At 37.2% G+C, this 14,812-nt stretch overlaps 1 protein-coding gene across 3 annotated transcripts in view; it reads left to right on the forward strand.

Annotated features, from left to right (window-relative positions):
• UNC80 (unc-80 homolog, NALCN channel complex subunit) overlaps positions 1-14,812 on the forward strand; it is a 233,754-nt gene that overhangs the window by 145,452 nt on the left and 73,490 nt on the right. For all 3 annotated transcript variants that reach the window (XM_059927385.1, XM_059927384.1, XM_059927387.1), the window contains 2 exons: positions 2,190-2,297; positions 3,541-3,679. In XM_059927385.1, coding sequence (XP_059783368.1) covers positions 2,190-2,297; positions 3,541-3,679 — 247 coding nt within the window. The remainder of the gene's footprint in view (positions 1-2,189; positions 2,298-3,540; positions 3,680-14,812) is intronic.

Genomic DNA, 14,812 nt, shown 5'->3' on the forward strand with positions numbered 1-14,812 from the left:
AAGCAAAAAGCAACTGATGATAATGTTAGTCTGAGTCAGGGTCACACCAGTAGAGGACTTTAGGGACCTCACATAGGGCACGCAAGTGCCCATCACCCGTGTACCCATCTTTAATACCTGTTTTCAGGCCTGAACAAGTCACTCAAGAAGAGTTCCTAGCCCATCACCCTAGTGTAAAAGCCTTTCCAATTCCCTTCCCTTTCCACTAAAACAAACATCCTAATTATCTTGAAGCCAGCAGAACACACCAGGCTTCTTAAGGAACATGCCAGGATATTAAATATTTGATATTTGAGAAGCTTGACTTATACCTTCTGTCCCCAGCAGACAGGATTAAACAGAAGCCTACATTTCACAGAGTGTGAGAAACAGACATTAATGTTTGTCCTTTTTCCTCTGAGTATTTTTCTGTATCTGCTTGCTTAAAATTCTTATAAATTAATCAAAAGTATTGTTCAAAGATAACCCTGAAAAGATAAAATGTCCGGCCAAAGGAGGAAGCAATAAAATATTTTAAAAATTTAAAAATCAATTTTAAAATAACTCTAATGACCTGGGGGATATTCATCATAAAATCACAGTGAAATGAAATGTTTAAAACTGTGTACCACATATATAGCATCGTCACAGCTTTGCTAAGATGCACAGGGGTACCAAAAGACTGAAAGGAACCAAATAATGAGTTGAGGATTATAAGGATTTTTATTTTCTTCTTCATAGTTTTTTTGTATTTTCCAGGTATTCTGCAATTTACATTTTGTTTTTTTATAAATAGAAAGAATAAAAGCAGAAAGATGCCACTTTTTAAATACCTTGATTTTTTACAAAATCAGATACACCCCTATATTTATATGGAAGATGATTGCCATTTATGATTTTAGAAGCTTTCAAATTATATAAAATAGGCATGATATTTATGCTATATTTTGCTTTTACATTCACAGAGGGGGAAAAAAGCATTGCAGGATTTCTCTCCCCAGATGATGTTTATTCCCAAGCAGGATTTCTCTCCCCAAATGATATGTGTTCCCAAGTATGTGCCTCCGCTTTTTTTTTTTTTAATCTTTAGAAAGCACAGCAAGAACTCTGATTCATTTGTTTCCAAGTAGACTCATTTAAAAGTTCATTCCATACCGGTCACATAACAGATGCATTGTCTTGGGTCTTTTTGACAGAGTTTTGAAAAACTTTCTTGGAACATGCATGTACTTTTTAGATTTGCTTTTTCTTTCAAAATATCTCCGTCTATAACACTGTGAAGCTCTGTTCAGAAATTCTTAAGGAGTTCAGTTGTTTTCCCTTGGCACTGAGGGAGAGAGTGTTTCATTGACATGTCACTGGAAAAACAAATGAGCATTTATACTGTGCAAAGGGATGGATTCCCTGTTTGCACAGCCTGGAGTGCAAAAATGGAGGCATCAGGACTCAGGATAAATAAACAAGGGCCTGCCACCACTGGAGCAATCATTCTCCCAGCTGCTCTGTCCACTCCATTCCTTGGCACTTACAGAGTCAGGGGAAGAAAATGTCTCCTCCGTGTATATGCAGATGTCAGGCCTATTCTGGACCCTGGTTGAGGGGACAATTTGAAAGAAGAGCTGCTGCCTCCAATAGACAAGTATGTTTTTTTTAAAAAAACAAAAAAACAACACTTTACCTGGATGATGGATGCTATGAACTCGTACTTCGTTGATGAGTCTTTTATCTTTCACTTCCTAACACTCCTCTGTGAAACATCTTCTCTTCCAAATAATCAACTTGTAACATTCAACCCTTTAAAGGGATTATTAGAGAGAGTGGCTTTTAACTGGCAATATTTAAAAAGATTTGTGTTTTTCACAGCTTGGTGGAATATAATTAGCCCTGAAATGGAAATCAGGAGATCCTGTCCTTTCCTTATTCTACTAATAACCAGCTCTGCAATTTGGTCAAGCTACTCCACCTCTCTGGGTCCTGGTCTCCTCAGTGGTAAAAGAGGAGTTTGTGGCTAAATACCCCTAAGCTACCTTTTCATGACAAAATTAACTACTTTTATCACTTTCAGAAAGTGCAGGCCCATAAAAAGTCCTTACTGAAATCATCTGTTGCATTAGAAGCAGTTGGTTGTTTGGAGAATTTGGAGGAAAGCAGCACTGTTGGGTTTTGAGAGAACACAACCCTCTTCGCCACCTATCTTCTGTTCTTTCCAGTGCTCAGATAAATCATGCCTGAGGACGCCTTCTCTGAAAAAGAGAGTTTCAGATGCCAACCTAGAGGGGAAAAAGGACTCTGGAATGCTGAAATACATCAGACTACAGGTATTGATGCATGGATCAGAAATGTTCGCGGAAAAAAATAAAAAATAAAAAATAAAAAATAAAAAAAAAAGAAATGTTCGCGGAGCAGTAATAAGGAGGGAACTCCAGATATCCTGTTTGCTAATGTTTGGGACATACAATGTGCCAACTGGCACAGTGTTGGCAGAAAGGCCCCTCTAATTTGGTGAGCAAGAGTGCTACCAAGTATGCAAGGAAAAAATCCCTTCTTGCTGGACAGCCAACTTCCATAGAGACAAGGCTTGGGGAGCTTGGCTGGAGCCGTGCCTCTTCCCATTCTCTCCACTCCAATGGAGCCAGCTTCCCACCAATGCTCACAGGTGGGAACGATGCTCACAGGTCTTGGAATGAGACAGTCGGGGTTCAGATCCTATACCTGCTGCTCTGGCTCTGGGACCTTGGGCAAGTTAACTTAATTTTTCTCAGTTTTAGTTACCTAATCTCTAAAATGGGGATTTTACCCCTAGACCCATCTCAAAGAATTATTGCATGGATTAAAAAAGATAGTAAATTTACGTACTTATCCAGTGCTTGATACGGTTATATTGTTATTACACCCTAAACTCTAAATCATAATACATTTCCCAGGGGAAGAGAAAAAAAAGTTTCATGTTTTTCTAGAAAGTGTTTTAAGTGATGGTTAAAGACCTAGACTTGCCCCAAACCTACACTTATCACCAAAATTATTTGAAATAATGGATTAAATGGGATTTTGTTGGCTAACCTGGAGCAATAACCACAGTGTATAATGTTTTGAAGGGAAAATGCCATCCAAGTTCACTGGCTTAGAAAACTAACTTTCTGAATGGAACTCCTTTATAAATTAGAGGCTGATCACAGTTTCCAGTGGAAATCAGCTTCTAACAGGAAGGAAGATAAGATGCTATGAAAGTCCACCAGGACTTTAAACACAAAGATATATTGGCTGGAGTCCTTCTTTCTCACAGAGCTATACTTATTCTACAGTTTATTCCCTAGGTGGTTGCAAATTAGTTTTTGTGGTGAAAGTATTATAAAATTAATATGATTTGGGGGTAATTATACATCAACTAATAGGGTATAAAGCTTATTATACATCATGCCAATAAATACGCTCCCACTTTAGAACGTATTTTAAGGTCATTTAAGGAAAGCAGAGAGAGGGGAAGTGACACTTAACACTCTAGAGGAGTACAACAATCAGTGTCTTCAAAGATTTTACAACATCATTTCCATGTTTTCCCAGGTAATGAGCCTGTCGCCTGCTCCCTTATCTCTGCTAATCAAGGCAGCACCAATTCTGACGGAGGAGATGTATGGAGACATCCAGCCAGCTGCCTGGGAGCTCCTGCTCAGCATGGATGAGCACATGGCGGGGGCAGCAGGTAAAGAAAGACCACCTGGGACCCTGGTCCTGCTGCCACTCATCCCAGCGTTTAAACAAGAGAGAGGCACATTCATTCCATTTTCACCCTTAGGTCAGATCGCTAGCAATAGCTGGACCTCTAGACAGAGGTGTGCACTGAACGGAAACAGGCCTAGGTTCTGTGTGCACCCTTTTCATGTCACTGTAGAGTTTGCACAAGGGCAGCATGTCTCTCCCAAGATGTTACCAAATTATAGAGAATGATTTCCCCCAGAACCTACATTTTCACTATACTTCACAAAAGATAAAATTCTTTTTGTGCGTTGTGATTTCCCAGATTGACCATGAACGACCATCATTAATTTTATTAAATCTTATGTGAGTAATAGTCTGTGTTCAAATCACAGTATCAAAATAAATTTGTGAAATTTAAGTGACGTGTCCAAAGCCACATAGCTAACAAATGGTAGAGGTAAAATCTGGATTCTCCATTGTTTTCCACTTTTTGTGCATATTCCTTTATTTTATAGTTATTTTAATTGAAAATGCTCATGGTTAAAATTCAAATAATATAAAAATGTATGAAGTTTAAAAGTATCACCCTCTTTCCCATGACTCCCAGTCCTCTTTCTCAGAGGTGACAATTTTTAAATTTCCCAGGAAATCTCTAGGGTAAACTATGCATATATATATATATATATATATATATATATATATATATATATATATATATATATACATACCTATGTATGTATATATTATGTTTCCTTTTTCACACAAATAGGACATACCATAAAGACTTCTGCATTTTTCATTTTTATCTAGGAGACTTTTTTAAGAGTTTACTTGAGCGAAAATTGATTCCAATCAGGCAGTGCCAAGCTAGAAGTGGTTAGGAGCACTCCACCAAGAGTAGCTCAGGGAGAGACTTTTATAGAGAAAAGGCAGAAGCAAAGAAAGGCAATTATTGATTGTCTGTAGCATAAAGCCTAGTTGGCTGTTTGTGATTGGTTATCCTTAGCATTTTGATTTGTAACCTTGAGGTGTTTACAGGCATAGATTTTGGTTTGCTTATGTAAGCTGCCATGACATTAGAGCCACCTCAGTCTAATGGTCTCCTTTTAAAACAACTTAACAATTCCCCCCTTTTGGTCATCCTCTCGTATGTGAAAAATTGACCAAAAATTTAGTATTAATGCCACTCTTTGTCACCATCAGAGTTAAGTTTCTCTTGTCTCATTGTGAAACTCATAGGTTATGATGTCATGTCCGTGCAAGAATTGTTCTGCTGTTCATCTCCTTGTTCATCTTGTTTCTGTTTCTCCAAGCACAGTAAGACCAGCTAATGTACTGCTGATGGCTGTGAACATGCATTTAAGACCTTTGAGAGAATATAGCACGCCACAGAGACTACAGTGATAACTATTAGGAGGATAATATCAAGAGACTGAAGTGTACTCCTTAGCCAGGGCCCCAGTGAACCAAACTAGCTGGTATCAAATAACTCAAAGGATGTACCTGTTTAACCAAGTGGCTTGTTTGTTAATTTTCTGTATTTGCTACAATACTAGAGATATTGATCAAGGCGCAGCAGGAGACATTTGCTATGGCACATGTTCAGCCAATAACTAATCTAAAGCAATTCTATTATCTAAATTTACCTTAGCAAGAAAATCTTGGGAATTTGGTTGTTCAGCTACGGCCTTAGCAGTAGATTCATCAGCAGTTGCCAGAGTTAAGGAGCATTATCTTCCTATGCATTAACGGAGAAAAAAAGCAAGTAGTGAAAAGGCAGAAGGAATAAACATTTCATATTGGTGTTAAAGACCTTGATCTGCAATCTTGGGAGACAGCTGTCTACCACAAGATGCCATCTGCCTCTGGGTAAGGACCTCCTTAGTCGATTTTAATTTTAGGTCTCCAGCTGGTATGCAGTTCCAAGAGTTTGGAGAAGCCCTTTTTAACTGAGGGATATGGACCCAAGGTTCAATTCCATGAAGTTTTCTAAGTAGTTTTAATTGTATATATTGATTAGAATTCTTAATACTTAGAACCGTTTTTTCCTAGTGAAACTAAGATGTAAGCAATTGTGGCGTGTCTGTTATACTAGCATTCTGTGGGTTGGCAAATTTATAAATACATTTCACGATTTCTGGAAGTATATTCTTTCTCAGTAAATTTTTTCACTGTGGCACAAAACGTGTTTAGTAATAAACCCAAATATCTTTAGTGCCTCTGTAAAGGAAGCCAAAAGTAGATAAAGCTATGTTCAGTAATTAATGTTTCAGTATTGTATATTATTTGGAAATGATCTAGATATTCAATGAATATCCATCATTTAACTTATCTCAGCATAACTTTAAGGTTTCAAGTTACCAAAAAGATTTTAGAAACTATTTTTAAGTAGACATACCATAAAGCATAATGTTGAAAAATTTATTTATAAACTTTTTACTTTTTTAAAAAGTAAACTTTTATTTACATCTATTTAATTTATTCTTAACAATTATGTTTAGAATATTCATGAAAATTTCATGAGACATTAAACAGTTAACCATCATTTTAAGTTATTTTTCTTGCTGACAAATTCTATAACATGAGTTTATTTGACTTTTAGTAAACCTAGGTAGGATAAAAGTATTATATTTAATGCTAATAACTCTAAAGACATGCCTATTTTGATTAAACCAACAAACTTAAACCACCTTTTATTTACTGAAGATTATCCTAGATCAAATGAACTTGAAAAAAATTTCTGTTAGTTTCTGGATTTCTGAGAGTATACTTGATTTATGTAAATGCTTGTTTGTCTTTAAGCCAATTAATAGAGCTCTTTACACATTAATTTTGGCAATACCATCCAAAGGTAGAAAAATATCATACATCTACAACATACGAACAGAGATATACATAAACATACAGACAGATGCAGAGATCTTATAGCTTTAGTTTTAAATTTTTAGTTATGAGACAGGTATGATAATGCAAAACTGACTAGTTTATAAAAGAACAGTTGGATCTAAATTGTGTTTCTGGCAGATAAAATAAGTTAAGTTTACCTGCTCAGGTAGCTAAAACTTTTACTAATATTTGTGGAAAAGACTTTTAAGATTTTTCATTCACTTAATTTCCAAAACAGGTCCCTTCTTTTTCTGATAAGAATTACCTCCCTGAAGTTTACATTTCCAGAGATGGCTTTGGGTTCCTAGAGAAGACCAGGTAGAACGTTTATATCTCAAAGGCACAGAGAAAAGATATAAATTTCTCCAAGAAAGGCTTTTGTTTCCTAAATCCAGATTATTTTTAACAATATCTGCAAGCCTTTCGAGATAAATAGGGGAAATTTGGGGATAGGTAAAAAGGATAGGTGGGCTTTGAGTTGTTTCTAGAGCCACATTTCTATTCTTATAAAGACTTAGTGTGTTAGACAGTTGTTTTTAATTCCTTGAATGATTGGGCTGCAGCCTGAATATCAAGATGCTGACCCAACCATCCAACTACATTATTTCAGTTTACTTCTTTGTATCAGGGAGAAGAGCTCTAAGATGGAAATCAAAAGATTCCTGCGTTCTAGGGCTGTGTGTCTTTGGAACGCTTCAGTAAATCCTTCTACAATGGCTTCAGGATGTTTATCTTTCCCTCTGGGTACATAGTTTTATATTAGGTTAGGGGAGAAGGCCTAAAAAATAGCTCCTATCAGGCTCTGAATATCAGCTTCCAATTTGGTCAACTTCTGACTATAGAACTAATTAAAAAAAAATTTTTTTTTCAAATATCTTGTCAGGTTTGAGTGAGACAAACAGTAAATATTCCTGGCCGTATTGAACTACCCCATGAGCACAACATCCAGAGCCACTCCCAAAGATAGCCAAAAGAAAGAAGGACTTGGACAATTCCCCTGAGAGCTGACAATGGTAGGACCCTAGCCACAAAAGGAATGTAACCCACATTTCTGTCTGGCTATATTTTTGAGTTCCGCAACTTGATGATTGCCAAGCTAAGTTCTCAGGACAAAAAATGAGATGGACAAGAAAGCAATAGCTGTCCCTGGGAGAGAAAGGATCAATAACCTTTTTTTTTTTTGGTAATTTGGAAAGGAAGCGGCCATGTGAAATTTTACCTTCTTCTCTCAACCAGGCACCACAGGTAGACATCTAGGGGAGCTGACGTTAGTAAAAATTCTTACTCCTCGCTGGCTTCTGCCAGTTTTCCCGGGATGATGTCTGCAGGCTCCAGAGTGAGGGAGGCATTCCAGTGGGTCTCATCCTGGTCACCAGTAACTGTAAAGGAGGAAAAATAATTTTCCCTCTGCCCTTAATAGTGAGCGCCTGGCTGAAATACTTTTTCCTCTAGGATAACTCATAAATGGATAGGCTTATCTAAGATGGTTTAAAGTTCTCCACTGTGGCCAGTGTAATTCGAGATTATCTTTGGTATAGTTAACCTACTTGTTCAGCCTTAAAAAAAAAAAAAATTCTGTTCACCTGAAAACTCACACTAGACTCAGTCCAATTTTAAGTCAGACCCAGTCTGACCCTGGATCCAGTCTGGTTTCTAAATTGGAACCAGTCCATTCCTGAGCCCAGTCTGGTTTTTAAGTCTGACTCATTCCAACTCCAGCTGGTTTCTGGACCCAGCATGAAAAAGAAAGGCTCAAATAAAGTCTGCAAGCTCATAACACAAAAACTTCAGTGCTAGGATTTGAGAGGGACTTACCCATGACCTCCAGAGGCAGCGAGAAAGCAGCAAGCTCAAGGTCTCAACAGATACCTATGCCGGGTTGCTCACTGCTCCTGTGGGCTGTTGAGGGGTGTCTCCTTTGGTTCCCTCTTCTGACACCAGGACTGTTAAAAGGTAAACTGAGGCATATTAAAAATTTGAACAAAAATCAATTTGAATTGAGAAATGCCAAACAAGAAGTGGTTAGGAGTTCTCTCTAGGAGACCATTTTTAACATCAGACTATAAGTTTACCTGTTCTTTTTAATGGCTACCAAAGATTCCATTGAATGAATGGATATAACATAATTTATTTAACCTGGAAATTTTAGTTGATTCTTGTCTTTTGCTTTTTTATACTATGCTGCATCAAATGTCTTTGTAAAATATCTTTGTTCACATTGTCTCAGATTTTTGCTTCTCTACCAAGTATTTCTCAGAAGGGCATGCTCCCTAAATATGGGACAGCCATGGACATTTTCATGGAAGTTATGAACAGGGGGACTGAGCTTTAAGAAAAGCTAGAAGGAAGAGGAAATGGTGTATGCAAAGCCACATGGGGTGTGGAAATGCACTGGGTTTATTTGGAAAGCCTGAGGAGGAATTGAGACTGGGGTGGTTTTTGTAAAGAGGTTGCTAGTCTGTAATATTAGGCAAGTGAGCAGGTCTCACGTTGTAACAGACCTTGAACAACAGGGTTAGGAGTGTGGACTTTCCACTGAACTGTGGGAAACCACTAAGGGGTTCTGAGCCAAAGAGTAATGTTGTATATAGTGTTGAATTATTACCAAGTTTAATGTGGCAGTTTAATGAGTGGAGTGGCTTGGTTTTAGAAACAGTGATTTTTAGATGACGAGGAGACATATCAGTGGTGATATGACACTAAAGCTAATGAGAAACGCCATAGCTAGAGAGAAACTTGGGAAAACTTGATGTACGTGGCAGCTGAAGCAATGAGAGAGGATGATTTCCAGGGGAGAAATGATTCCGGGGGAGGATGATTTCTCGGTATAGAGGAGAGGGCTGAGGAATGAACACTAAGCCATTGGCCTTCTCTACCTTCAAAGGACAGGAAGAAGAGCTGACCAGCAAAACCCAGAAAAATGACCAGAAAAGTAGAACTTAAGTAATCTCAAACCATGGAAGTAGAGGAAGATCCTTTTCAAGGAGATTGTTATGAAAGTGTTAAAAACTGAAAGAAAAGAAATGCTGTAAAAGTACCACTGGATCTGCTGATTAGTGAGCATTACAAGAAAACTAATTTCAGTAAAGAGATTGAGGTAGAACTCCAACTGCAATGACTTAGAGAGTGACGATGGTGTTTAAAAATTGAGACAGTACACTTTAAAGAAAAGTAAAGAAAGGAGAAAAATTGGAAATTTAAGGAGGTGGTAGGATTAAGAAACAGATTATCAAAAGCTACTGATGACAGTAGCTCACATTTGTTATAAAACTATATCATACACACTATCTTACTTGATCCTCATAACAATGATTTTATAAATGAGCAAAATCCAACTCAGAAGGTTGAAAGGACTTCTTTTTTTTTTTTAACATCTTTATTGGAGTATAATTGCTTTACAATGGTGTGTTAGTTTCTGCTGTATAACAAAGTGAATCAGTTATACATATACATATGTTCCCATATCTCTTCCCTCTTGCATCTCCCTCCCATCCTCCCTATCCCACCCCTCTAGGTGGTCACAAACCACCGAGCTGATCTCCCTGTGCTATGCGGCTGCTTCCCACTAGCTATCTATTTTACGTTTGGTAGTGTATATATGTCCATGCCACTCTCTCACTTTGTCACATCTTACCCTTCCCCCTCCCCATACCCTCAAGTCCATTGTCTAGTAGGTCTGTGTCTTTATTCCCGTCTTGGGGTTGAAAGGACTTTTAACCAAGTGCACACAGCTCAGAATTAGCAGAGCCAGGAAATCAAACCCAGATCTTTTGACTACAAATAGCTGCCCTTTCCATATACCACATTGCCTCTAAAAAATAAAATATTCTTTAGAATTCTGTAGTACTTTTCATGTCACAAGGCACTTTCTCATACATTATTTTATTCTAACAACAAATTTGGAGGCAGCTATCAGCAGCATCCTCATCCTCATCCTCGTCATTGACATTTTACCAATAGAGAAACAAAGGTTAAGAAGTTAAGAGGCTTGGCCAAGATCAATAGGAGAGAAGTTTCAGAGCTGGGATTCAACCCCAGTTGTTCTAACAATTGCCTGAGCATGTTTTGAGGATCTGGGAAAAAGTACAAGAGAGTTTTTAAATTATATTTTTATGATCAACACTGGCTCCTCCATCTATGCTACAGAGTGTATTTCTTTTCCTCATTATTCATTGACTTTGTAACTTATCATAGCATTGATCTTTCTCTTATTCATATTTGGCTTTCCCCAGATTAAAAAACAACAATGGTATTATGGTTCATGAAATCTCTTTTGGTTTCTCAATCTCTACTACCTCTTGGAAGGGTAGATGTTTCTAATAGAGTCTACCTTATGAATGTTATTTTTATTTTTAAAAAAATTTTTTAACATCTTTATTGGACTATAATTGCTTTACAATGTTGTTTTAGTTGCTGCTGTATAACAAATTGAATCAGCTATACATATACATATATCCCCCTGTCTCCTCCCTCTTGTGTCTCCCTCCCACCCTCACTATCCCACCCCTCTAGGTGGACACAAAGCACTGAGCTGATCTCCCTGTGCTACGCGGCTGTTTCCCACTAGCTATCTATTTTACATTTGGTAGTGTATATATGTCCATGCCACTCTCTCACTTTGTCCGAGCTTAACCTTCCCCCTCCCTGTGCCCTCAAGTCCATTCTCTATGTCTGCGTCTTTATTCCTGTCCTGCCCCTAGGTTCTTCAGAACCAGTTTTTTTTTTTTACATTCCATATATATGTGTTAGCATATGGTATTTGTTATTCTCTTTCTGATTTACTTCACTCTGTATGACAGACTCTAGGTCCATCCACCTTACTACAAATAACTCAATTTCGTTTCTTTTTATGACTGAGTAATATTCCATTGTATATATGTGCCACATCTTCTTTATCCATTCATCTGTTGATGGACACTTAGGTTGCTTCCATGTCCTGGCTATTGTAAATAGAGCTACAATGAACATTGTGGTACATGACTCTTTTTGAATTATGGTTTTCTCAGGGTATATGTCCATTAGTGGGATTGCTGGGTCGTATGGTATTTCTATCTTTAGTTTTTTAAGGAACCGCCATAGTGGCTGCATCAGTTTACATTCCCACCAACAGTGCAAGAGGGTTCCCTTTTCTCCACGCCCTCTCCAGCATTTATTGTTTGTAGATTTTTGATGATGGCCATTCTGACTGGTGTGAGGTGATACCTCATTGTAGTTTTGATTTGCATTTCTCTAATGATTAGTGATGCTGAGCATACTTTCATGTGTTTGTTAGCAATCTGTATATCTTTTTTGGAGAAATGTCTATTTAGGTCTTCCGCCCATTTTTGGATTGGGTTGTTTGTTTTTTTGCCATTGAGCTGCATGAGCTGCATGTATATTTTGGAGATTAATCCTTTGTCAGTTGGTTCTTTTACAAATATTTTCTCCCATTCTGAGGGTTGTTTTTTCATCTTTTTTATGGTTTCCTTTGCTGTGCAAAAGCTTGAAGTTTCATTAGGTCCGATTTGTTTATTTTTGTTTTTATATCCATTTCTCTAGGAAGTGGGTCCAAAAGGATCTTGCTGTGAGTTATGTCATAGAGTGTTCTGCCTATGTTTTCCTCTAAGAGTTTTATAGTGTCTGGCCTTACATTTAGGTCTTTAATCCATTTTGAGTTTATTTTTGTATATGGTGTTAGGGAGTGTTCTAATTTCATTCTTTTACATGTAGCTGTCCAGTTTTCCCAGCGCCACTTATTGAAGAGGCTGTCTTTTCTCCATTGTATATTCTTGCCTCCTTAATCAAAGATAAGGTGACCATATGTGCATGGGTTTATCTCTGGGCTTTCTATCCTGTTCCATTGATCTGTATTTCTGTTTTTGTACAAGTACCATACTGTCTTCATTACTGTATTTTTGTAGTATAGTCTGAAGTCAGGGAGCCTGATTCCTCCAGCTCCGTTTTTCTTTCTCAAGATTGCTTTGACTATTTGGGATCTTTTGTGTTTCCATACATATTGTGATTTTTTTTTTCTAGTTCTCTGAAAACTGCCATTGGTAGTTTGATAGGGATTGCATTGAATCTGTAGATTGCTTTGGGTAGTGTAGTCATTTTCACAATGTTGATTCTTCCAATCCAAGAACATGGTATATCTCTCCCTCTGTTTGTATCATCTTTAATTTCTTTCGTCAGTGTCTTATAGTTTTCTGCATACAGGTCTTTTGTCTCCTTAGGTAGATTTATTCCTAGGTATTTTATTTTTGTTGTTGCAATGGTAAATGGGAGTGTTTCCTTAATTTCTCTTTCAGATTTTTCCTCATTAGTGTATAGGAATGCAAGAGATTTCTGTGCATTAATTTTGTATCCTGCTACTTTGCCACATTCATTGATTAGCTCTAGTAGTTTCCTGGTAGTCTTTTTAGGATTCTCTATGTATAGTATCATGTCATCTGCAAACAGTGACAGCTTTACTTCTTCTTTTCCAATTTGGATTCCTTTTATTTCTTTTTCTTCTCTGCTGTAGCTAAAACTTCCAAAACTATGTTGAATAATAGTGGTGAGAGTGGACAACCTTGTCTTGTTCCTGATCTTAGTGGAAATGGTTTCAGTTTTTCACCATTGACAACAATGGTGGCTGTGGGTTTGTCATATATGGCCTTTATTATGTTGGGGTAAGTTCCATCTATGCCTACTTTTTGGAGGGTTTTTATCATAAATGGGTGTTGAATTTTGTGAAAAGCTTTTTCTGCATCTATTGAGATGATCATATGTTTTTTTCTCCTTCAGTTTGTAAATATGATTTATCACATGGATTGATTTGCATATATTGAAGAATCCTTGCATTCCTGGGATAAACCCCACATGATCATGGTGTATGATCCTCTTAATGTGCTGTTGGATTCTGTTTGCTAGTATTTTGTTGAGGATTCTTGCATGTATGTTCATCAATGATATTGGCCTGTAGTTTTCTTTTTTGTGACATCTTTGTCTGGTTTTGGTATCAGGTTGATGGTGGCCTCGTAGAATGAGCCTGGGAGTGTTCCTCCCTCTGCTATATATTTGGAAGAGTTTGAGAAGAATAGGTGTTAGCTCTTCTCTAAATGTTTGATAGAATTCGCCTGACAAGCCATCTGATCCTGGGCTCTTGTTTGTTGGAAGATTTTTAATCACAGTCTCAATTTCAGTGCTTGTGATTGGTCTGTTTATATTTTCTATTTCTTCCTGGTTCAGTCTCGGAAGGTTGTGCTTTTCTAAGAATTTGTCCCTTTCTTCCAGCTTGTCCTTTTTATTGGCATATAGTTGCTTGTAGTAATCTCTCATGATCCTTTGTATTTCTGCAGTGTCAGTTGTTACTTCTCCTTTTTCATTTCTAATTCTATTGATTTGAGTCTTCTCCCTTTTTTTCTTGATGAGTCTGGCTAATGGTTTATCAATTTCATTTATCTTCTCAAAGAACCACCTTTTAGTTTTATTGATCTTTGCTATCATTTCCTTCATTTCTTTTTCATTTATTTCTGATCTGATCTTTATGATTTCTTTCCTTCTGCTAACTTTGGGAGTTTTTTTGTTCTTTCTCTAACTGCTTTAGGTGTAAGGTTAGGTTGTTTATTTGAGATGTTTCTTGTTTCTTGAGGTAGGATTGTATTGCTGTAAACTTCCCTCTTAGAACTGCTTTTGCTGCATCCCATAGGTTTTGGGTCATCGTGTTTTCATTGTCATTTGCTTCTAGGTGTTTTTTGATTTCCTCTTTGATTTCTTCAATGATCTCTTGGTTATTCAGTAGTGTATTTAGTATTTAGTAGCAGCCTCCATGCCTTTGTATTTTTTACAGATTTTTTCCTGTAATTGATATCTAGTCTCATAGCGTTGTGGTCAGAAAAGGTATGTGATACAATTTCAGTTTTCTTGTATTTACCAAGGTTTGATTTGTGACCCAAGATATGATTTATCCTGGAGAATGTTCCATGAGTACTTGAGCAGAAAGTGTATTCTATTGTTTTTGGGTGGAATGTCCTATAAATATCAATTAAGTCCATCTTGTTTAATGTATCATTTAAAGCTTGTGCTTCCTTATTTATTTTCATTTTGGATGATGTGTCCATTGGTGAAAGTGAGGTGTTAAAGTCCCCTACTATGATTGTGGTACTGTCGATTTCCCCTTTTATGGCTGTTAGCATTTGCCCTATGTATTGTGGTGCTCCTATGTTGGGTGCATAAATGTGTACAATTGTTATATCTTCTTCTTGGATTGATCCCTTGATCATTATGTAGT

The sequence above is a fragment of the Balaenoptera ricei genome, chromosome 7, assembly GCF_028023285.1.
Source record: "Balaenoptera ricei isolate mBalRic1 chromosome 7, mBalRic1.hap2, whole genome shotgun sequence".
In the NCBI taxonomy this organism is placed as follows: domain Eukaryota; kingdom Metazoa; phylum Chordata; class Mammalia; order Artiodactyla; family Balaenopteridae; genus Balaenoptera; species Balaenoptera ricei.